Consider the following 24,301-nt stretch of genomic DNA (forward strand, 5'->3'; position numbering starts at 1 on the left):
AAGACCAGCAAGGGGTCTTATTACACAATGTATATTAACACATTTGCAAATGTTTCTCAGCTTTAAAACTGTACGCTTTTATTGAGAAAACTCTGTGTGTGTGCATATGTATATTTTCCTCAGTTCCTTCTGAGCCTACAAAAGGATAACTGTAGTGTGTGTGCAGAGTAGAGAGAGCTCCATCTCCACGAGACAGGAATGACTTGACCTGATTTAAAGGTTTGTTCGATGAAAGGAGCTCAGTACTGAACATTGTATTTCATGGTTCCTTTTCAGAGGTTTGGACCCCAGTTAGGGTAGGATTTTCTGATGCACAGATGGAGCTCAGCTCCAGGAGTCAACATAAATTAGGAAATCCACACAGGATGTAAGGAGATCCAGAAGTCTTATTGAGGAACTGAAATTTCTTTGCTGCAGACTTGATACTTCCTAGGCCTTTCTGGGGGAGAAGGCAATGGCAAGCCACTCCAGTACTCTTGCCTGGAAAATCCCATGGACAGAGGAGCCTGGTGGGCTATAGTCCATGGGGTCGCTACTAGTTGGACACGACTGAGCGACTTCACTTTCACTTTTACGTATTGGAGAAGGAAATGGCAACCCACTCCAGTGTTCTTGCCTGGAGAATCCCAGGGATGGGAAGGCCTGGTGGGCTGCCGTCTATGGGGTCGCACGGAGTCGGACACGACTGAAATGCCTTAGCAGCAGCAGCAGGCCTTTCTGGGGCAGGGAGACCTGTGAAATATTCACAGGGACAAGTACTGGCTTTCACCACATGTGTCTGTGAGTCGAGCATCCAGTGAATTAAAAATGAGCACAGCTGTCAGGTGACCTTTTATAGTCTTGGTCCCACAGAATCTCAGCATTCTTAGGTATGACTTTCATTTGTCCTGCTCCATCACCAATACTCTAAATGCTGCCTCACTGCAGGATATTTCTCAGGTGTTTGTGTGGGAGCCGTGAGAAGGGGAACCTAAGAAAATGGTGCAGGGAAGGCATTGGTGTAGGTTGTGGGACTGATTTTTTGCCACTAAATCAAAATGTAGCTGTTGGGCAACTCTGTGGTTCTGCCGGCCGAGCCCCCTGAACTGGATGAATTCTGTTTTTCAAGTTCCTTATTGAGTTGGTGGTGTTCCTTAGGTTTGTTGCCTGGACACCTGACTCAGTGAAGCAGTGAGACAACACAGCAAAGGGAGGCACTGCACAGACCCAGGAGGCCGATGGCTTGGCAGACCAGAAACCTACCCCTCAGCCAGGAGTTGTGATGATGTTCTAAAACATCATCTCCATTAGGATGATCCTTCCCCTGGGCACAACGCCCTGATTCTTTCCTGGACCTTTGCCTCAAGGGCAGAGCATCTGCATAGGATTTACTGGGTGCATTTTTTTTTTTTTAAATCAGTGCTGAGGAGAGCTTGATTTAAGATTCCTCTACAGAGCCCTTCACTTTCTCCTTGCTCTCTGGACCAGCCTAATGCAATCCCACAGTTGTCCTGAAAGTTCTGATGTGATAAGTGAAGTCACTTAGTTACCTACGTGATGGCAAAGAATCTTAGACGCTTCCCACCTTCCTCCATTTGCCTTGTTTCCCTGATTCCTCTTGAGACTTCTTTTCTTTCTTTTGGTTTCAGTTCCCAATCAGAAGGAGAAGCAATTAGAGCAAAGCTCATCCATGTAGGGTATAATGAGGAGTTATAGTTACAATGCTTCTAGCCACTTTATGTTCTAGGCATCTTACATATATAAATAACCCTGCACAGTGGTGTTATTCTGGTTTATAAAGAGAAAACAGGCCCAAGAGCCCAACTGCCTGAGATCACAGAGCTAATAAGTAGTAGAACTAGAGTTTTAAGTCAGCTAAAACTCTAAAACTTTTTCCCTTTTTACTATACCACTATGTTTCAGATGAGCAAATAAGCAAAAAGCAAAACAAAAACAGCAACAAAAAAAAAAACAGCCTCTGAACATTGATGAGGATGAGCAGCAACTAGAACTTTCATATTCTGCTAGTGGGAGAGTCAGTTGGTACATCTATTTAGAAAAACTATAGACAGTACCTACTAAAGCAGAAATACCCCTGAACCCCAAGATAGACTCCAAAGAATATTCCCAACAGAAATGTGTATGTACACCATAGGATGTGTATGTAATGCTCATAGCAGCATTATCTATAATAGTTTAAAAAAAAATCTAGAAATAACCCAGTGTTCTTCAAAGTAAAAGAGACATATAAAATATAATATTTTACTACAATGCAATTTTCTCCAGTAGTGAAGAAGAACAGCCTACCTCTACATTTCAAGACATGAAAGACATTCAGGTATAATGTGCAAAAAGACATAAAAGAGTACATTCTGTGTGATTCCATGTATATAAAATTCAAAAAAAGAAAAGTCTGTGTATTAGAAATCAGAGTAGTGCTTACCTTGGTGGGTGGTACGAATGATGAGGATGGGGACCCAAGAATGTCTTCTGGAATGCTGGTCATTTTCTGTATCATGATCTGAAAGGTGGTTACTTGAGTGTGAGTTGTGTTCATTTTGTAAACATTCCTTGAGACTTGTACGCTTTACCACATGTATATTATATAAACAGGCTTATCTCCCCAAATTACTCACAGCAGCCAAATAATATAATAATAATAATAATGGAAGCTACTAGTAATCAGATATCCACTAAGCTTGGTTTTCCTTGTCTGTAAAACACAGAGGATGTTAGAATATGCCTCACTCCTTTCTTGTGGGGAGTCAGTGAGAGAAGCCACATCAGGTGACTTGCGGGAGCCACCAGGGAAGCCCAAGAATACTGGGATGGGTAGCCTATCCCTTCTCCAGGGCATCTTCCCAACCCAGGAATCAAACCAGGGTCTCCTGCATTGCAGGTGGATTCCTTACCAGCTGAGCTACCAGGTGAAGCCCTAGAATGACTTTAATGGATTTCAATGATTGTGGTTATGTTCCCACCACTATTCAGGCGCTTTACATATATTCTGTCACCAGATCCTTCTTAACACCTTGCAAGGCAGGCAGCATTGTTCTTCTCCTCTTTCAAATGAGGAACACTAAGGTTCTCAGAGTTCAAGTCCCTTACCCAAAGTTGCACAACTAGGGAATGACAGAGCATGATCCCATTTCCAAGGAGCTGATGTTCAATTTCACAGAAGATGGAAATAACGCCATAAAGAATGAGTCAGGGGTGGAGCGCAGATAGAATGGAGAAGTGGGACTGATGGACTGCATGTGGGGCCAGGAAAACTGGGCACAGGCCTAGACTCTGCCCCACTTCCCTGTGATGGCAAAGAAATCTATGGATGTCTCTGGAATTCATCTCCAGCAGGAGAGTTTTGAACTGAATCGTATTGCCTGAAGTGCCTCCTTTCTGGCTCTGCAGTTTTCTGATTCTCAGTGCTTGTCACACCATACAAGGCATCTTCACGAACCAGCTCCATGAGCTTAAACCCACTTTTCATGTAAAACCTAATTCTAACAACATCTTGGGGCTTTCCCCGAGTACCCCTATCCTTTAAGCAGGTTTGATTGCTCCTGCATTACATGGCCACTGTCCTGTTGCAGCCCTTTGCCTTCTATGTCCTTCCTCTGTGGACTGCAAGCTCCTTGTGGATGGAGACTGAGGCTTGTCTCTTTATTCCCATGCGTGCTGCCTCAAACAGTTAACACATTCGTGGAAATACTTCTCTAATTAACTATTTAAATACAGAGAAGTCTTGTTTGAGGAATGTGTGAGAGGACCATCTGGGACTGTACTAGACTTGAAGTAGAGACCTAGAGAGAACTTTCCTTCATATTTTCAATTTTATTTGAGGTCCAGGAGAAGCAGTAACAGAGTAGCTGGGGAGAAACATCATTAGATAACTTTGTAGCTCCCCAGCGTGCTTTTATGAAATCTAAAGTTTGATCATTATTAAGCATCAGTGAAAATCTCAACCCTTCCCATATGGAACAGCCCCACTTAATTTAATGTCATTTTACTTTATGAGATAGTTAATAAACAGGTACTGTATTTGATCTTGTGAGCATAGCCCTCTATGTTTAGCTTTTTCAGCTTTAATGGAACTATAATTTTAATCATGATTATTACTTTACATTTTAATTATAATTTGGTGTGGCTTAAGTATACATTTCTGAGAGTGATTGTGTAATGAAAACAGGAATTAGCTTTTCATTAACAAAATAATGGGAGAGTTCCCACTGCATTCTAGTCTGTGTTCTAAATCTATGGGCTGGCCTAAAAATAGCAAGGGGAGTTTAACATTTTGGTTAAAAACATGTTTCTAAACTGGCTGTGTTCACAACCTCATCTCTTTTGCTCCATCCTACTTTATCTTGTTCCCTTTCTTTACAAAAAATCAAATCAAATCTTGAAAGAGACTTTGTGTCTTTGAGATATCAAAAGGCTTAATATTTTTATTTTTATTTAGATAATTAGCACCATGGAGCCTCAGGTGTCAAATGGCCCGACATCCAATACAAGCAATGGACCCTCCAGCAACAATAGAAACTGTCCTTCTCCCATGCAGACAGGGGCAGCCACAGATGACAGCAAAACCAACCTCATAGTCAACTATTTACCCCAGAATATGACCCAGGAGGAATTCAGGAGTCTCTTTGGGAGCATTGGTGAAATAGAATCCTGCAAACTCGTGAGAGACAAAATTACAGGTACGCTCTTCTTCAATATTCTAGGCTTGGGATTCACAGCTGCCTTGTTCCATTAGATATGCAGATCTTGGCAGGAGTGCGTATGTGTGGTGGAGTCTTTGAGTGTCTGCAGCTTGTGTCCTGCATTCAAGGATAGCATGGGTACAGTCATAAATGCATATGTGTGTGACTACTACATGAAACCGCATTGCAGATTGGTAGGACCAGGAAGCAGATAAAGATTTTGGAGCTTCCTCAGCTTTACTTTATGTGAAATAATCCTTTGATTGTATCCTCTTTTATTCTTAATCAGCCACCCCTACACTTTGTTCTTTAGTTCTCAGTTCTGCCCTCTGCCCCCAACCCCCGTACTCGTTTTTGTCTATTTATTCCTTTCCTCTCAAGCATTTGGTTTGTGTGTGTCCAGTGTTCTTCCATGTGTCTGAGACAGTGTTTTAGGGGGGGCTGTTGTCGTCACACCTGCCCGTTGTCCCCGGGCGTAATAGGCCTTAAGGAGAGCAGATTATTCTGGAATAAATCTACTCTGTCATGGGAGGGAGATGCTACATGAAGGAACTTCATTTTACTTGTTTGTTGTGAAGATACTCTTTGAGAATTCAGAGACTTTTTACTGGAAAGTAAAACAATACCCTACCCTTCAATACTTGAAAGCTTTAGGTTGTGATTTTTTTCTAATTGACAGTCATTCATTGAGGACCTAGTGTCTGCCAGATACTGATGCTATAATCCTTTGGGGCTAGGGCTGGGGGTCGTTTCCCTGTAGACTTTCTGGAAGTGAGAATGTTTTCTTAGAAAAATATTGGACTACATCGTGATGGCAGTGAAGCTGCTATGCTTTGATGCTCCCCTCCTAAAATCATTCACACTCGGCTTTGAGTATTCATCATTTTTGAATGTTGACTTTTATTTCCTTCTCTCTGGATAGTTTAACTGAAAAGCAGCTGACCTACATAGGAAAAAGGAAACTTTAAAATACAGAAAGACATTATCTTGATTTTTAAACCAGAGAATGCAGTGTATTTGTGTGCATGTAGCTATATTCTCCAATTCTTCTGATTCACTTGTCAGTTTGTCCCCTATATGTATTATCTTGCAAAATCATAAAACTCAAATAATCGTCAACATAGAAAAATCACATAACTCACCAAACATAAAAGGAAGATAAGTTTCCTTTTCTGTCAAGTTGGAAAATACTTATCTCAAAGGACTTTTTGTGAGGATTAAATGGGAGACTGGATATATACTGCCTAGCACAATGCCTCTTGCATAGTAGTCTTTCAGTAATGGGGGAGGGTATTATTATTATAAGTACAGTTAGTGTGTTTCAAGAAGAGTGACTAGAACAGAGAAATTTTATCAGGGTCTCCAAATAGGGCCATGGCTTTGGTGTTCTTTTCCCAGAGCCCTGGATCATCCATCCTTTGACAGAACTGCCTATGCTGTCAGAAAGCCAATGTTTAGATTCCTGAATAATCTTTATATAATTAGGATGATAATTCAAACCAAATTAAAACCAGTTAACCATATGATTCTTCCTCCTACTCCTGTATGGAAAATGTATTTTTGGTATAGCCTTACCTTCTAAATAGGGACTCTGCCAGCTATCTTAGTGAATATTATTAAGCACCTTTTCAAAAGAGTTCCTTTAGAAGTGTAGTGAGATTTTTCAGAAGTACTGATTCATGGTGTTGTTCTTTGTTTTCTAAAGACACATGTTTAAACAAGCAGATTCCTTTACTGAAAGAATGCTAATTTGGTAGTTCACTGAGTGGATTTGAATAGGAGTGACAGCTTCGAAGACAGCCTTTAATTTGGTATACAAAACCAAAATTGTCAACTTTGGTTTGTTTAGCACCCTCTCCAGCACAAGCAGAGACATACAGTAGCATCTGAGCTTAAAGAAGAAGCTTATGGGTTGAAGGCAGAAATACAATTCAGGCATAAATTTATAATTATGCATTTTTTTAATTCAGGGGGAAAAAGAATTTTATTTCCTGAGAACTTACGGGAATGAGGCAGGGAAATATAGAGAGACCAGAGATATTTGCCCTCATTTGGTAGCAGTGTTTAATAAAAGTAGAACTTGTGGTTGTAAAGAGTGCTTATTAAATTCTTCATTTACACTACCTAATTAATTCTAGCATTTTAAATTAACAGTGAAACTGGTCCCTGCTGTACCATTCCATAGATGTAGCATATTTCCTCCATCCACCCGTTGTTCAGGTTTAATTGGCTACGCTAAAAGTCAGAGAAGGAGAGAGAGATAGACTGTGGGGAGGTGGGGAAGGAGTGGGGATCTCTCTAATGGAAGACCCTCTGAGGCCTGCATTTGGGGTTAAGTGATAACACAGGCTGGGAGGCTGGGGTTTCACACCTGCCAAGTTAAAAGGCTGCTGCTGGTGGTTCAGAAGTCAGGGTACATGACATCATAGGTATTTTTGTTGCCCTGATTTTTAACATCCCAGTCCCCCCTTTTCCTCCAACACCTCCTACAGATCTCAATGCATCTCGATCCTGTGAAGTTTACAGGGAGTTCTAAATACCCAGTGGGAGGATTAGGGGGTGGGAAGTGGCAAAAAGATAAGAATTCAAGATTAAGATTTTCCAGCCTAACCACTCCCTAAGAGAATGTAATCGATCTCCTTAGAAGGTTCTGGCTTCTGAAAGTGCAGGAGGGTGGGGAGGGAGGGAGGGAAGAAGGGAAAGAGAAACTGCTAATGGTGTTGCCAGTAGGCTGGCTTCGCTCCTTGCTGTGGGTTGTCAATGAATTCTCCATTTGAAATTGGGCATGGACTTTAGTGTCATGCGGCCGAGAACATACTTGTTATTATTTATCAAGTACTTACTCTAGGCCAGGTACTTACTGGACACTGAACATACCTTATTTTATTTAACATTGAGAACGGCCTCCATTTCCTTAGATGAAGACACAGAAGCTTAGTGGGGTTAAGTAACTTACGGAAGCAGCACCGTTTATTAGCAGGTGGAGCTGGGATTCACCCCCGTTTTCAAAAGCATGATCTTACCTGGAAGCATGTGAGGACGCCCCTGCCTGTGTTGCCTAAAGATATCTGCTAAGCCTCCCCCATAACCCAGTGAAACATCGCGTTCCTCTGAGCAGCAGTTGCTCCACTCTGCAAAGTCTACCTAATGCACCATGTCTTAAAACAAGACCCCTGTGTATAACCAGAGGCAAAGATAACAATATTTATCATCCTCTGGGGATATAACTCAGCCTTCAGTGGAGAGTCAAATTTACTGAAAATGCCAGGTTTAAGATTCCCTTACAGTGCTTTTGGACATCTCTGTTACTTATCTTCTCAGAGATATTAGATTTTCTTTTTTCCAATTGGAAAAGGACACTTATCAGGATAATCTAGGTACCAGGGAGAGAAAATGTGTGTTGCCAGTTGCTTTTGTGTGCATCTGTGAAGACAAGGAGGCTCTGGAAGCTATGTTCTTTATTCTTCTCCATCCACCTGCACCTCTGCTCCTGGAGAGAAAGGAAGATGGCATGTGTCCTGCAAGGATTCGTGCCACCGAGGAACTCAGGCAAAGAACACCAAACCCCTGGTAGAAATTCTGTTATTCCCATGGACTGCGGATAATTGAATTAAGTTCTTTTTGTTGTTGTTGCCTTTTTGTTTTTCAGGCTTTGAGATTGCATTTCTGAATCCAGGTTCCTAGATGATCAGTATTTTAGGGGAAGGAACATATGGCTGAACCAGGATAGTTAGGTGGCTCATGGTATGTCTTAAAGCCAGCACAGCTGGAATGCTAAATTGCATCTTTATAATTGTCTCTCTTGTTATCACCCCTCTACAAAAAGAACAGAGAAAGGAGGGGGGAAAGTAACAAAGAAAATTCCCCAGAAATAAATCAGTGTACAACAGCAAGAAGTTTTGATCTGCCTACCTAGACTGTGTGATTATTTGCATCATGGTGATAAAAAAAGAGTTATATTTTTACTTGATACCACTCTTCATGTGCCCATGCAGTGTGGTTTTTAAGAGTAGTTTTCTATCCATTTCAGGCAAACGAGAACTCTGAAGTGGAGGTTTTGAGGATGGGGTGGTCCAAAATGAACATTATCCATTATAAAACTGAATATATGGAGTGACCAGTATATGAAATAGATTATATGGACTGTGGGTGGTTGAGAAAAGGTGAAGTCTCCATTAGCCAGAGCTATTGAGGTGGCATTTGAAGGATGGGGTTAGGATTTAGGTAGACAGAAGAAAAGCAGAAGGAATGGAGCAAACATTCCAGTCTAAGAACAAAAGTTTTTTTTTTTTATTCTTCTGTGCTTTGGACAAAGGAAGTAAAGCCAGGTCATGTCTCTCAGAAGCAGTCCTCTCATATTGAAGCCGCGCTGCCAAGTGAAGTTAAGCATATGAAAACATTAAGTCAGGGACTTCCCTCACAGTCCAGTGGTTAAGATTCAGAGCTTCCAATGCAAAGGGTGTCGATTCAATTCCTGACCAGGAAACTAAGATCCCACATGCTGTGCACTGGAGCCAAAACACAGAACGTTATCAGTTAGAGTTGCACCTGATGGACAAAAACAAATTTTCCTAAACCCCACCTCTAATCCGTCTTTTCATTCTTCCTTTATAATACATGACTTTGGCTTAATTAATATTATCATTTAGTGGAAAGAGCAGAATAAGGCAAAAAAGATGCTTTACTACTAGCGTCATCAGGGTGAATTCTTTGCCACAGCCTTTGTGTGTAGAATCACAGCGCTAATTAAAGGAACCCACTCTGTTGATTCAGTGGCATTGGGTAACTTCTGTTCTTTCCTGGATTTGTGAAAGTGCTAATAATTCCCTTTCAGGAGGTAGGATTGGACTACAGCAGTGGGGGGTGGGGGGTTAGGGGTTGGGGGGAAGCTGTGTCTGTTAGAGCATCAAGGCCGAGAGGTATTACATAGGATACAGTCTCTTGGGTTCAAGAGGGAGACGCGAGTGAGGGTTGTGGATTATCTTATGTTACCTCATACTGGACTAATAGGGACACTATGGGAATTTAATTGTTTTGCTTTTAGGATAACATTATAAACAATAAAAAGGCTCTGAAAAAAAAATCCTAAAGTACAAAAATGCTTTTGAATTTACTCCTGAAATGTCAATTCAGCCCTGGGGTAAGTTTATTGGTGTAATTTCTGACAGCATCCAGCAAAGACAAATAAAAATAATAGCAGCTTTTGTATGTTTTGGTGTGCCTTCCGTGTATTCTGGACACTGCATTACAAGCTTTAAATATAGTTGCTCATTTAAATAGTAAATTGGGACTTCTTGGAGATTCATAATCATAGCCAGTGTTTACTGAGTGCTTACTATGTGCTGATCATTGGGCTGAGATCAATAAATGAAGTTTCATGTAATCCCCAAGACAGTCATTTTACAGTCCAAGAAACTTGGACTCAGGAGCAATTGAGTCATTTACCCAAGGTGACTTAGCTTCCAAGTAGCAGAGCTGGGACTTGAACTCTTGGCTCTCTGACTAATTGTGAGTTGTCCCATTATAGTTTATCTCTGGCAGTTTCCCTAAAAATACTAAACTGACATCTCCCCCTTACAAACCAATGCAACTTATATTACCTAGGGAATGAAAACTTTTAGTACAGGGAAAACATAATTAGAGTTCAAAATCTTTTGTCTTGGAAAATAGCATGGTATGCATTAAAAAAAAAAATACCCATGACCAGTAAGGTCACTGCTTACCTGAACAAGAAAGAATAGACTTCGAGTGGTTCTTACCTTCAAATTCTCTCTTCACAAGATACTCCTCGCTGTGTTCTCCTTTTCTTTATCTTCCAAGCACTGTGTTGAAATGGATGCTGCCTTAAGTTTAAGCATACTTAAAACCCAGCCTCAATTATGCAGATCCAGGAAAATCCCAAGATATTGATTAGCTAAATGAACTTTTCTACATGCACATCAGAGGGATATGCGTTAGCAATGGGAAGGGTAGAGGAAATAGTAGCATTTATCAGCATATTTTACTGCTGATTTTGCAAATGTACTTGATACAGTGCAATGTGCCTCCTGAATTCAGAGGAAAATCAGGCAGATTTGCATCTATTATTTTATTTATCACCTCCCTGCAGTCATTTTATACACAGTCCACAAAGAAGAGTAAAAGAAATTTGAGCTGTTGACTCGGGGAGAGGATTGATTATTGTTGGGGGTTGAACGGAAAATTTTTAGTTAAGGAGAAGATTTGACAGTCTGTGGGGTTACAAAACAGGAGAATAGGAATCTGCTTTGTTAAGGGGAACGTAAAGAACTCCAACACTTTAGTGAACCATGTAATCATTGTGCCTCTTACACACCCATCAAGGGCGGTCAGGGGCCTCCCGTCCTTTCTAATTAGGACGGGTTGGCAATTGAGCAGAGCTGTGAGACAGACCTTGTGCAGGTACATTCTGTTTCTTTCAACGCATTTTTTCCCAGGATGGCAGTAGGCAGGATTACAGACCAGGTGTGGTTTCCTTTTGCCCCCTGGCTATCTTTCCCTTCATCTTCCCTTCCATATCAGATGGTTCTGTCCTGCTTCTGAACTCAGATAACCGTAGGAAAGTATTCTCACGTCCCAGTAGAGGTGTCTCAAAGGATTTTTACCTGGGATGTGAATCGGGACTGAGTATTTTAAGGATTTTCTATTTCTGTACTTTAGCTGGCTGTTTGGTTCCTAAGACCAATTCCCTGTTCACTCAGCCACCCCTCCTTCCCCCACACATACACACCACACACACACACACACTCTCTCTCTCTCTCTCTCTCTCTCTCCACTTCTCTTCCCCCCTTCTCTATAGAATGACCTGGCTGATTGAGACTAGGAACTAAGCAGGAAGGTAATGTCAAACTGAAATTTCCATACATTATCTAAAAATGTAATTCATCAGCTTCAGGGTAGGAGGAAAGTGCTTTCTGAAATGTGTTAATGGGAAGATCATTTTTTCTTGTCTTCTGTGAGCTGTGGTAGTGGTGATTTTTTTCATTCTCCCCCACCCGACCCCGTACTGCTCTTAACTGATGAACTTTGTTACCTGTCTTTTATTCCTTGTCAGAACTGAAGATCTTTAAGTTGCCTTTTTGCTTTTCCTACAGTCCCAGAATTGAGCTTTGATGGGAGAAGATATTTCTAATTTGGGGAGAAGATAAAATTCAGATGGAGACCATATAGTTGTATAAGGCTTTTACATTTGTGAAAGATTTTCAATCAGCCAACTTTATTTATTTAGTGTCTGCTCCCTCAGACCAAATAAATGTTATATCTTTTCCTTCTCTTCTCTTAAATTCTGCATCAGAGTCTGTGAGGAAGCTGAAGAGAATAAGGTGTAGTTTGTGCCCACAGGTTGCTGCTAGCACGGCCAAGGAGGAGAGGAAGTCAGGACAAATTACAGGGCCCTACCACTCCAGTACTCTTGCCTGGAAAATCCCATGGATGGAGGAGCCTGGTAGGCTGCAGTCAGTGGGGTCGCTAAGGGTCGGACACGACTGAGCGACTTCACTTTCACTTTTCACTTTCACGCATTGGAGAAGGAAATGCAACCCACTCCAGTGTTCTTGCCTGGAGAATCCCAGGGTCGGAGGAACCTGGTGGGCTTCCGTTTATGGGGTCACACAGAGTCGGACACGACTGAAGTGACTTAGCAGCAGCACTGCAGTCTGCAGGTCTGGGAGGGGCTGGGAGCCCATGTGATGCATAAGGGTGGTGCCACATTTGCTGTTTTCTGTGTGTTGGTCAGGGGGGTGGGGGGCTAGTGGTTGGGCGGAGCAGGGGGGGATTGTTTTGTTTTTCACCAAAGCCCAAACTTGCTTTTCCTGACCCTTGCTGTTAATTTCACTGGAAAGAGAGCACAAAAGGATTCATAACAGAATGAAGTTGACAGTTTGATGAGGTACCTACTATGTGTCAGGCTTTCCCGGGTGGTGCTAGATCCCCTCAAGGAGCACATGGCAACCCACTCCAGTATTCTTGCCTAGAGAATCCCATGGACACAGGAGCCTGGAAGGTTACGGTCCATGCTTAGTTGCTCAGTTGTGTCTGATTCCTTGCGACCCCATGGGCTGTAGCCCACCAGGCTCCTCTGTCTGTGGAGATGCTCCAGGCAAGAAAACTGGAGTGGGTTTCCATGCCCTTCTCCAGGGTACTTTCCTGACCCAGGGATCGAACCCAGGTCTCCCACATTGCAGGCAGATTCTTTACTGTCTGAGCCACCAGAGTAGCCCATGAATACTGGGAGTGGGTAGCCTATTGCTTCTCCAAGGATCTTCCTGACCCAGGAATTGAATCAGGGTCTCTTGCATTGCAGGCGAATTCTTTATCAGCTGAGCTACCAGGGAAGCCTTAGGGTCGCAAAGAGTCAGACACAACTGAAGTGACTGAGCATACATGCACACACTATTGTGTGTCAGCTATGGTCAGACATGTCATGTATGTTATCTCATTGACGTTTTGTACCAGTTATGCATGGTCCACGGTATTATCTCCATTTTACAGATCAGAAAGCCAAGGCTAAGAACCAGTTAGCTGCACAGCACTGTTTATAATAGCCAGGACGTGGAAGCAACCTAGATGTCCGTCAGCAGACGAATGGATAAGAAAGCTGTGGTACATATACACAATGGAATATTACTCAGCCATTAAAAAGAATACATTTGAATCCATTCTAATGAGGTGGATGAAACCGGAGCCTATTATACAGAGTGAAGTAAGCCAGAAAGAAAAACACCAATACAGTATGCTAACGCATGTATATGGAATTTAGAAAGATAGTAACGATAACCCTGTATGCGAAGACAGCAAAAGAGACACAGATGTATAGAACAGTCTTTTGGACTCTGTGGGAGAGGGCAAGGGTGGGATGATTTGGGAGAATGGCATTGAAACATGTATATTATCATACGTGAAACGAATCACCAGTCCAGGTTCAATGCATGAGACAGGGTGCTCGGGGCTGGTGCACTGGGATGACCCAGAGGGATGGGATGGGAAGGAAGTGGGAGGGGGGTTCAGGTTGGGGAACACATGTACACCTGGGGCAGATTCATGTCAACGTATGGCAAAACCACTGCAATATTGTAAAGTAATTAGCCTCCGATTAAAATGAATAAATTTGTTTTTTAAAAAAAGAATCAGCTGGAGAATACAAAGCCTATGGTGTTTCTGTTACCTTACTACTCTGCCGTTACTGAATGAAAATGAATAAAACATCAGCTATGGGTGTTCAGAGGAGAAAAATATCAGTGTGGGCTGGGGTTCTCAGAGCAAGTGTCAGATAGGAGTGAGCCTTGAACTTGATAGAGAGTAGATTATCCGAGTCGAGTACACACAGAGGAAACAGCTGAGCCAAGCTTCAGAGACAACTTCAAGGGACAGTGAATAGAACAGTCAGAACTACTCTGTGGGATAAAATTAGTACCCATTTTGTGTTGATGAAGTACAGTCAGAGAGGTTAAGTGATTTATCTAAGATCACAGCTAATAAGTTGTGAAACTGAGATTTGAACCCAAGTCTGTCAGACTCCAAAGTCTGTGTTCCTTCTAAATAACCTGACCTAACACAGGAGGTGGACCATTTGCAGACTACTCATAGTGGTGATTTGGGAATTATTGTTTTTCTCACTGAGGTCAGAGTCGTGTTCTCTAGTGAGTCTCTTTCCAAAAACTTCAGTTTTGCACTGATTTATCAGTTTGGTTTTCTGCTTGGCCGTTGTTTTGTTGTTGGATGTCTAGTGAGACAGGGCCCAATCTACACTGAGTGGAATACAGCTAATTAGGGTAATTACTCTAACTCCTATGGCTACCTCTCTTCACAAACATCTTAAATCAGATTAAATAATTTCATTGGTAGTATGACCATGAAATGTATACTTAATAACCCCTGATATTTGCCTTTCATGTTTATTTGCAAAAGTTTTTATACTCAGTACCTCTCTGACCCTATTAAAGTACCCAGTATTGACAATGTCTATACTTAATTTACAGATAAGACCAGTGCACCCCAAAGAAGAAACTCTTGACTTCTTATTTTCCTTTCTTCTTCTTTTTTCTTTTCTTTGCTCATTTCCCATCCTGCCTCCTCTTTCTGCCTTATTTATTTATATGCCATTTGATGCAAAAAGAATTTGAATTGACTTATGAGATAGAAAAGAGCTAAAATTTAAATAGTCATAGATTTATTTATTTATTTATTTATTTTTTAGAAAACAGATCATCCATGGAGACCTACTCTATGTTATAGAAGACAGGAAAAATTCAATTCAAAGATTTGTGTTTACAGTGATAAAAGCATATATTTAAAAAAAAAGTTCTTGACAGGGGATCAAAATGATTCAATAGGAAGACACTGAGCTCACCTCCTTTCATGACATACTCAAATTATAACAACTTAAACAGGAATTATCCCTGAGAATGATCTGAAGACTAGCAGAGAAAATTTCCCACAACTAAAAATATGAAGAAGAAACCACAAGGTAGGTAGGAGGATTGGAAAGTTTAGTTAAAACCCACAACTCCAGAACAGTCACTAGGTACTGGAAGGTATCACAACTGCATAGGCCCTCCACAAGGAGGGCAAAGCCTGAGCCCTTCCTCAGGCTGCTCAGCCCAGGGTTCCTGCACTGGGGAGAAATGAACACAAGAGATCTGGCTTTGAAAACTCACAAGGCTTTCTTTCAAGAGAGCTGGATAAATAGTCATAGATTTAAAAAAAACAAGGTAAAAGGGAAATAGGAGTAGAATGGTAAAAGGAGACCAGAGAGAATGTTCGTAAATTAACTGTGGCTAGATGACTCATCTCAGAAGTAACAGACCACCTCCCCAAAACCACCTAGTCTGAGTTTTCTTTACGTCAAGGAAATGCGGATGATGGCAACCTTGCTCCCATTCTCAAGTGGTAACCAGGATCCCAGCCCTGCTCCCTTCCCACCACACTCACTAGAGCCTCTGATCATGAAGACTGTTGCCAACTATCCTATAGGTTGGGGTATGAAGCCTGAAATCACATACATAGAGTTTTCCTTTTTTCAAATTAAATCCATGTTGGATTGATAGACTTGTTTTTTATGCCTGGGGCAGGCAGCCAACAGAGAAGCTGCCTGAGTGGAGTCCCTGTTTTCATTAATAAAAGGTATATACAGTTGAAGCAGGCTTCCTTGCCTGCTGCCCTGAACTGAGATACAGGTGGCTTCTGAGTCTCCACAGTCACTCTTGTCCCCTTTATATCCCATGGTTGGGCATGCAGAAACATCAGACCTCTGTGCCCATTTCCCTGGTGAGGGTCCCTACACTGAGTTCTAGCAGGCTCCCCATCATCCAGGACCCTGAGCTGGATAATAAACAGGAAAAACAAATGTCAGCCTCACTTCCGGGTACTGACCCTGGAAACTGCTCAGCTGCCTTTTCTCTCCCCAGTGGCCCTCACCTATCAGCTGAGCCTTCCCAGTGAGACAGACCACCCTTTAACTACAAAAGAAATGAGCACTACCCAAGAATTCTACAGTCCCCAACACATACACACACATACTCACTCATATACTTTCTGGTCAAAAACACCAGATGCCAGAAAAAGAAAACCAGATGCAATGCATTGGACTAACCAACGGTGGGACAGATGTCAAACTCCTGTACCACAAGCCTCCTCCCCACACACACACACTTAATAGGAGTGGGCATTCCCTTGCATAGGTCGCTGTATTCACCTAGACCTCCATTCTCAATATACAATATAAAAATAAATCTTTACCTTCTTTGAACAGTACTTGTGAGTTCAAACCAAATGCTACATGAAGACACTTGTAAACTAAAGCAACCTATAAATGGGAAGGGCCCCTTCCATCTCATAACTCCTTCCCGCTTCTCTCCAAAGGTTCTACCACTGGCAGATGGATAAAAGGAGAGGAGTGGAGAGGAGTGTAAAAGTGGATTTCTGTTCTGGTTCAGTCCTCAGAATGTTTTTCCAAGGAGCAAATAGGACACAGGATGTGAGAAGGCCGAAGAATGGAACAGGAACTTAGATTTATTAAGTACCGCTAGATGCCAGCCACCCTGTTATCTCATTTAATCCCGGCCTTGCCCCCAAGAGGTAATGGTGGCCCTGGTTTTCAGATGAGAAAACTGAGGCTCAGAAAATTTAAAATGACTGACCTGAAGTCACACGCTTGGCATGTGGCCAAGCTGTGTACCTGTGTCTGTCTGACTACATGCTACGGCCAGTTGGGTCAGGAGACCTTCAAAGAGAAGGTTCCTTGTATTCTGCTGTTTCATCCTGAGTCGTGAATGTGGCTGTGTAGGATGATCCTGGTAAGCCTCAGAAATAACTACAGTAATAACGTATAGCAGTTTTAGTGGCTCTGGAAGATTATAAATGAAAGCCTTTAGTTCAGTATTGGAAAATGTCAGGATGGTTTCTGAGAATTATTTAAAAATCAGGCCAGTTTTTATGATTGGCAGCATAAGGAACTGGAAAGAGTCACCGGGTTCTTATTCTAGCTCTAGCTCTGGGCCGTTCAGTACCTCCGTGCCTCATTTTATGTTGTGCATAAAATGGGAATGACACTGGCTCTTTCCACCTTGCCATCTGTTGTGACATCAGATGAGCTGCTAATGTGCCCATAAGTAGTTAAAGAGCTCCACCAATTCAGGATATTACTGTGGTCACCCAGAAGATAGGATACTGTAAGCAGGGGATCTGAGGGTAAAATAAATACTAAAACCCCTGTGATAAGCTAGCTTTGCTTTCTAGTCTGCCTTCCAGATGTTTTGTTCAGTTATCTACGTACATCTCAACAAAAGCTGATTACCTCTCTCAGACATCAGTGCGTAACTGTTATTAATGCTCAAGCTGATCAAATTACAATGCCACAGATCCTACTTGTGTTTTAATATTAGATTTTGGATTCCGGTCTATAATGAATGATTTTTCTCCATGCATTGGAAAAATTGGTTAGCAGAGTTCATAAGAAAGTTTAATTAGCAGGCTGTTTGTGAAAATAGCGGCTGTGAGTCATCGTTCAGAATGAACTAACATTTCTCAGGGTTGGATTTGTTCTTCTGTTCCTTGAGCAGCCACACAGGATCCTTGTGTTTGGGAAGCTGATGTCTGCATGCTGCCCACTTGAACTGCATCGTGTAATAAATTAATGACAAAAACAGCATATCTGAAAAGCTAGAGAGGAAGAGGAGGTGTAAGGTGTTTATATATTTGAGTATGTGTGTCTCTGTCTTCCAGGGAAATATCATGGACCTACTATAATTCAGGATTGTATGAGGCAGGAGAGCCTAGTGATTAAGAGCTAGCTGCCTAGCTTGTATCCCAGCCTCACCAGCTGCTTGTATCCCAGCCTCACCACCTGAAAGTTAAAAGTGTTAGTCTTGCAGTCGTGTCCGACTCTTTGCAACCCCATGGACTGTAGACCGCCAGGCTTCTCTGTCCATGGAATTCTCCAGGCAAGAACACTAGAGTGGGTAGCCATTCCCTTCTTCAGGGCGTCTTCTTGACCCGGGGATTGAACCCAGGTCTTCTGCATTGCAGGCGGATTCTTTACCATCTGAGCCACCAGGGAAGCCCTTACTAGCTGTATAACAGGCAGTTTCATGCTTTCTGTGCCTCAGTTTTCTCATTTGTAAAATAGGGATAGTGGTAGGATTGTTGTGAGCATCAGTGTATGTAGAGCAGCACCTGACATATAGTATATAATTCTCACAACCGTTCTGTGAGGTGTATGTATTATTTGTCCTATTAAACGGGTGAGGAAAGAGACTCAGAAAGGTTAAGTAACTTGTCCTAGGTCACACAGCTTTTAAGAGGCAGAGAAAAATTAAATCCATGTTTTTTTGACTCCAAAGCCTCTATTTTTATCTACAACACTAAACTTCTCTAAGTGTGCCTAGTTAGTAAGGTATAGATAGTGATCATATGTGTGCCTGTGTGTATATATACCTATACGTGTATATTCCTGCTCAGGGGCCCATGTAGTCAAACACAATTGTGTTTTGTTTTTCTCCTGGATCTTTGGTTCTCCTAGTGAAACTTCTTGAACTCGTTGCTTGCCAACTATTGATACGTAGCAAGCTAGAACCAGACTTGTAGAGTGTGTGCTCAGTCTCTCAGTCACGTCCGACTCTTTGCAACCCTATGGACTGTAGCCCATCAGGTTCCTCTGTCCCTGGGATTTCCCAGGCAAGAGTACTGGAACGGGTTGCCATTTCCTTCTCCAGGATGTACAGTGTGTACTGACATGAAAATCTATACACAGAAGTCTGATCTTCTCCCCACTGTGCATTTCTGTCCTGTCTAGATTATCCCAGAAGCAAGTCTGTGTGATGTCTTCTGAGAAACAGAATCATGGACTATCACAGTGAAAAGAGATCATAGACGTAATCTCTGGCTTGGTCTCCATGTTTTCTGCTAGTCCCTCTAGTATCTCAGGAATTGTCAATGTCCACACCCCCAACTTTAGGTTAATTATATCTCGAATTCAGTCCCGTTTCAAAGAGTAATGTTCATTTGGGAATTCTGTCTAAACTTCTTTCCCAAAGGTATTTAATAGGCAATTTATTTTTAAAAAATAGGTTATGTGATTGCATGAGTTTTGGAAACTGAAGTAAACCAAGTTAGGAAGGGGTTTCTTTTTATCACTACTTCTCTAAGTCTGTGCTTATGTGTCCTATAAATCTTAAAAAGAATGGTATATAATATGTAGCATTACCCAAAGAAGCTTTTCTTCTCCAACATTTTGTGGAATGTACATTCTAAACCAAGAGGAAGAAATGGAGCTCCTTAAGGTAGAAGGGAAGAAGATAGTTTGGGCCAGTTACTACCTGATGACCTCAATTCTTTTGTTAAGAAAGAGGTGGGGTCATCTACTGCCTGGGGATGGGCAAGTGGAGGCCTCAGTGACGCAGGAAGGTCTTACCAACACCCAGGAAGAACAGAAAATGATGTCACATGGGTCCATCTCTCAATACCGGCAAAGTCCCATCACATACTCGGCATTTTTGTTGAAAATTATTGAGTACTAGATATATTCTGGAAATTATTTACATTATGGATTCTTTTGGTCTCCTGATTGTCAGGGTGACATTTCATTTTCCATTGCTTAAAAGAGCTGAGTTATTAGAAAATGTTTACATTTGGTGATTCTCACACACATCCCAGGTACGCCTTCATTTACACCTCTCCCCGGTATCGGCTCAGTGTAATAAGGTTGGTCACACGTGCTTGGTGTCCATTCCCCTTGAAGCCCTTGGCTTAAAAAAATAATAACGTAAGTTGACTTTCCTCCTCAATTCTTACTCTACAGACTCTTTTCTGTATGAGTTCTTTTGTTCCTAGATTTTTATTTCTTTCACTTCAGTTCAGTTGCTCAGTCATGTCCGACTCTTTGCAACCCCATGGACTACAGCATGCCAGGCTTCCCTGTGCATCACCAACTCCCGGAACTTGCTCAAACTCATGTCCATCGAGTCGGTGATGCCATCCAACCACCTCATCCTCTGTCATCCTCTTCTCCTCCTCCTTCAACCTTTCCCAGCATGAGGGTCTTTTCCAAGGAGCCAGTTCTTCACATCAAGTGGCCAAAGAATTGGAGCTTCAGCTTCAGCATCAGTCCTTCCAATGAATATCAGGACTGATTTCCTTTAGGACTGACTGGTTTGAACTCTTTGCTGTCCAAGGGACTCTCAAGAGTCTTCTCTAATGCCACAATTCAAAAGCATCAGTTTTTGAACCACAGTTCAAAAGCATCAAGCATTTACTTCTTTATTTTGTCTTACTTCTTACCTGTAAGCCAAATGGTGAAGAAAAGGAAAAATAGACTTTTGCTTCTTATTTCTCTTCTTTTTCATGCATCTGGGGAATTTCTTTCATTTCTAACATTTGCTGGAACAAAACTGAACTTTCAGACCATGGTCATGAGCTTCCTGATGGCACTTTGCTATCAGTGAACTCTTTGATGGTAGGGATAGGGAGTTCCCCACAGCTATTAGCGGTAAGTCCAAGGCCAGAGAACCCCAGGTGCTTAGTTCAGAAAAGACACACTGACAAAGGTTTTCCCGTAAAGTTCTTCTCCAAGTCATATTTGACATGTTGACTTATCTCTGCACAGACAATTATTTATCTCACCTCCTTTGTTGGGAGCTATGAATTTCCTTTTACTTCGAATAAAAGAAATTTTAATAGATTTATATTCAGTTAATATTTATGAAGCATCTCCCTTGTACCAAACCCTCTCACATAACTTATCTCGATTAATTTAAATCCCAACATGATATCAGAAACCTCCACCTGCCCTTTATTAGAATAGTGTCTGATGGGAGTTTTGAAAGCCACTGTCTTAGTGCCTAAATACAGCAGTTCCTTTCTCCCACAGACATTTCACCCAAAGACAATCTCATTTTGCCCAAAGGCTGATTACAGTGTATGTAATTAGTATTAACCTGATAACTTTTTCTACCTCTTCTTCCTTTGTCGCTAAACTCTCCGCTGATATTAGCTGCATTTCTGAAATCACCAGTTGGTTCACATTCATTCTAGGGGGAAAGGCTTGTCTGTCTGACCTCTGTGTCATGTGAGAGTAAGCCGACCAAGAATGAAGAATTCTAGTTCATCTCTCTGGCTAGCTGCTGCTGCTGCTGCTGCTAAGTCACTTCAGTCGTGTGACCCCATAGAGAGAAGCCCACCAGGCTCCCCTGTCCCTGGGATTCTCCAGGCAAGAACACTGGAGTGGGTTGCCATTTCCTTCTCCAGTGTGTGAAAGTGAAAAAGTGAAAGTGAAGTCGCTCAGTCGTGTCCGACCCTTAGCGACCCCACGGACTGCAGCCTACCAGGCTCCTCCATCCATGGGATTTTCTAGGCAACAGTACTGGAGTGGCTTGCCATTGCCTTCTCTGCTGGCTCGCTGGGAATTTGCCAAAGTCTCCCTCTTTCTTTTTTTTCAACTCTTGTCAAAAATATTTAAAGATGTGACTATTCTTTCCTGTCTGTAAGAATATTCTAAACATAAATTAATTTAATGTTGCTTCTATTAAGAATCTGTAATTGCCCCAGGATCATCAGTCTGAACACTTCTTTCTGTGTAATAAATGCTGAAGGTAAGATAGTTGTCATTGAGGCTTCTATTTTCTCCCATACATTACCTAGAATATTTTTTCCTTTTTTTTTTTTAAGTCTAAGTTCTTGATACTGGCTTTTTATCCTGTGAATTGCCTTTCTTTCCTGAACAGACAGAAGAAAAATAAGGTTCAGACTAGTTCTTAAATTCTACCTGATGAATTTATTGAGGCTTATTATTGAAAAGTATGTTTGAAGATCTGTCATTTGGAACAACTAATTTTATAGGATGGCCTTCCCTGGTGGCTCAGACGGTAAAGAATCTGCCTGCAGTACAGGAGACCTGGGTTTGATCCCTGGATCGGGAATATCCCATGGAGAAGAAAATGGCAACCCACTCCAGTATTCTTGCCTGGAGAATTCCATGGACAGAGGAGCCTGACGGGCTAGAGTCCACAGGGTCACAAAGAGTCAGACATGACTGAGAGACTAAACAACAATAATTTTATAGGATAAACCAAAAGGGTAAATTAACAACAACAACAAAAAAAAACTCCTTTGAGAATTGGTTGATTGTCTTTCTTTATGAAATAGTATACTTTGTAGCTGGTCCTTCTTGCTTTGGGGACTCCTGGAAATCATCATATATATACACTCTGAATTTCCATGTACCTTACCCCAGTAGCAGAGGTAGTATTTTACATCTACTTGAACAGTTTGGTTGATATTGTCTCTGAAATCAGGAAACTGTTGAAAGCCTGTGTGAGTCCACACAGATGAACTTGTGTCTTGGGATCTGAGGCCTCTGGATATCAGTCTTCTCAGTGGTAAATGGCGGTGATCATGCCTACCTTGTAGGATTGTTTTAGGGAGCAGAAGAGATGATATAAATAAAGCCATCAGGTAGAATTTAAATGTTCTCACCACAGAAAAAGATAAATATGTGTTGATTAACTAGATAGGAGGAATCCTTTCACAATGTATACATATATCAAATCATCATGATGTACACTTTATCTTACAAGCTTATTTGTCAATTATGCCTCCATAAAGCTTGAGAAAAAAATATCAAAGCACTCAGTACAGTGACTAACACATAGTAAGCCCTCAAAAAAATGATATCTATTTTGTTACTATTTATTTGCTTATTAAATTCATGCATTCATTTAGTCATTCAACACAGATTTATTGAAAGCCTACTGTGTGCCAAACAGTGGTTGTACCAAGATTAATAAGACCTATATCCCTGTCCTAAGGAGCTTAGGGTCCATGAGAGACACAGTTGGTTTGCCAAGTTTATATCGAACGCCCACTGTGGACCAAGTGCTTTGCTTGTTTTCAACTTGATGTCACATGATGAGTTTTCAACTGGGAAATTGCATCTTCTTAGGAAGCCAGAATGTAGCCTCTGGAAATAACCAAGTGCTGCTTCAGTGTAATTTTAAATACTTTGGGAAATCAGAAGAAGGAAGGCTGGGTTCTGTCCTTTTTTAACAGTGCTTGTTGTTGGCATAGAACTGAGGCACTCAAAATTTCAGATGTCTAAATGGTCTCTGAATCTGTACCAGACTACGGGGAGATCTCTTATATACATCTGAGCACTCAACTTAGAGTCGATAGTGTCAGTTCAGGTTGATATCAACAGTATTGACCTCCTGGAAGTGATAGTTATAAACTGAGTAGCTGTCTTCTCTCCTCAAGGAGTAGATGCTCAGGCTGTCCCCTCCTCCTGGAATGCTCTTGTCTATTGCCTGGCTATCTCGTATCAATCTTTTCCAATTAGTCTCAGCTCATATAAATCTTCTAGAAAAGCCTCTCGCCTCCTCTCCATCATAACACTTAGCCACACTCTCCTATAGTTGTTGATTCACAGTTCTGATTTTCTTACTAGGCCGTGAACCACTTGCTTCTTGCTTGGTCCTCTGGTGCTGAATTTGTGGGAGACTCAAAGAGGATTGACAGTTAAGTCTTTTCCAAGACTGTCGTTCTATGACATACCAGGTCCAGTTTGAGAGACACAGTCAGTGTAGAAGATGGGAATGGAATACTTCGGGGTATATATGGGAATTAAATGGAAAGAATGAGGATTTGGAGATAGTCCTAGAAAACCAGGCTCTCTTGAAGTCTCAGGCACGCTATGCTTAGTCAGGGCAAATGTTTAACACACAAATGAGCACATATTCAAGAAATCAAGGTGCAGCAGAAGGGTACAGGCTCTGGAATCAGATGAGTCTGGATACTATTCTCCAGCCAAATAACCCTGGTATGTTGCTTCTCTTTTTGAGACCTCAGTTTCCCCTTCTGTAAAACAAGGATGGAAATGCCTGCTTCAGAGATTGTAAAGATTTAGATAATGATAAATGTAAAGTGCTTAGCCCACAGTATGTGCTTAATAAATATTCTCTATTATTTTTATTTTCTCAGTTAGAAAATCAGGATAAACTGTGGACATGGGGTCTCAAATAAATATAATTTAGAAGCTTTGTGTCTTAGCATTAGAGGGGATCTTATGAGTTGATTTTGCTAACTGTTGCAACATCTCCTAGACCTGGCCTCTGTTA

The 24,301-nt window shown here is 41.6% G+C and overlaps 1 protein-coding gene across 5 annotated transcripts in view; it reads left to right on the forward strand.

Annotated features, from left to right (window-relative positions):
• ELAVL4 (ELAV like RNA binding protein 4) overlaps window positions 1–24,301 on the forward strand; it is a 90,806-nt gene that overhangs the window by 34,819 nt on the left and 31,686 nt on the right. For 4 of the 5 annotated variants that reach the window (XM_088834842.1, XM_055402638.1, XM_088834844.1 and 1 more), the window contains one exon: window positions 4,436–4,676. In XM_088834842.1, coding sequence (XP_088690968.1) covers window positions 4,436–4,676 — 241 coding nt within the window. Of the gene's footprint in view, window positions 1–2,870; window positions 2,907–4,435; window positions 4,677–24,301 lie in introns of those variants that run through there. The other variant, XM_088834843.1, reaches the window with a different exon arrangement.

This window comes from Moschus berezovskii, chromosome 4 (assembly GCF_049115385.1).
Source record: "Moschus berezovskii isolate FMDL1 chromosome 4, NW_MosBer_1.0, whole genome shotgun sequence".
Lineage (NCBI taxonomy): Eukaryota > Metazoa > Chordata > Mammalia > Artiodactyla > Moschidae > Moschus > Moschus berezovskii.